This window comes from Octodon degus, unplaced genomic scaffold, assembly GCF_000260255.1.
Source record: "Octodon degus isolate 3935 unplaced genomic scaffold, OctDeg1.0 scaffold00100, whole genome shotgun sequence".
Classification (NCBI taxonomy): Eukaryota; Metazoa; Chordata; class Mammalia; order Rodentia; family Octodontidae; genus Octodon; species Octodon degus.
Genome location: NW_004524676.1, coordinates 7,377,639 through 7,378,528, shown reverse-complemented (window position 1 = coordinate 7,378,528; position 890 = coordinate 7,377,639). Strand labels below are relative to the sequence as shown.

The following is an 890-nucleotide window of genomic DNA, read 5'->3' as shown; positions in this document are numbered from 1 at the left end:
CCCGCCTCGGTCCGCCCGGGCCAGCCAGCCCGGTTCGCACAGCGCCCTCCCCGGCCGGAGGCCGCCTGCGCCGCGAGCGCCCGCCCGGAAGGCGCTGCGGAGCAGCTCGTGGGGACTGGTTTTAAATTTGACCTCGAAATAGGAGACTCGTTTAAAATTTAAGATTTAAATTTCTTCTTAAAAATTAATACATAGAAAGACTGGGTGTGTGGCCCAGCGCGGTGAGCTGGCCTGGCAGGGACAAGGCTCTGGGCGTCGGCTGGAGCACAGCAGACAGTGAGTGATAAGAACGACACCGACGTAAAGGAAAGGGACAAAGGGACACACACCGGTCATCCCTGCACTCGCACTTGCACTCGGGAGGCTGAGGCAGGAGGATCGCTGTGAGTCTGACGCCAGCCTGGGCTACAAAGTGAACTCAAGGCCAGGCTGAACTGCATAGCGAGGGCCTGTCTCAACAAGACATAAATAAATAAATAAATACAAACAAATAAGCACACAGTGAAAGGTGAAGTCTATGCGTAGGATAGAGAGGCTCTGGCCCACTCCAGCACCTGCCTACCACATAGGAGCCCGCTCCTAAGCATCCGCACTGCTAGGTGTGAGTGGATGAAGGGAAGTACATAACCATGAAGGGCATTACACGGAAGGAGCCCAGCTGGACATGCCCGGCTGCCCAAACGTACTGCCTCACTTCAGAATAATCTAGGAGAGTTGCCATGAAATTAATAAAATCTGCTGGGCACAGTGGTGCATGCCTGTAATCCCAGCACTCTGAGACAGAAGGCTGAGACAGGAAAATTGCAAGTTCAAGCCCAGCCTGGGCAATTTAGGGAGTCTCCGTCTCAAAACTCAAACAAACAAACTGAAAAGGGCTCTGAATGTAGCTC

General features: G+C 53.7%; 1 protein-coding gene across 1 annotated transcript in view; it reads right to left on the bottom strand.

Annotated features, from left to right (window-relative positions):
* Nucleotides 1–352, bottom strand: part of Slc48a1 (solute carrier family 48 member 1) — an 8,362-nt gene extending 8,010 nt beyond the window's left edge. Inside the window, exon 1 of the mRNA XM_023723587.1 lies at nt 330–352. Within this exon, the coding sequence (XP_023579355.1) occupies nt 330–336 (7 nt within the window). The 5' untranslated portion in view covers nt 337–352. The remainder of the gene's footprint in view (nt 1–329) is intronic.
* Nucleotides 353–890: the final 538 nt, after the last annotated feature.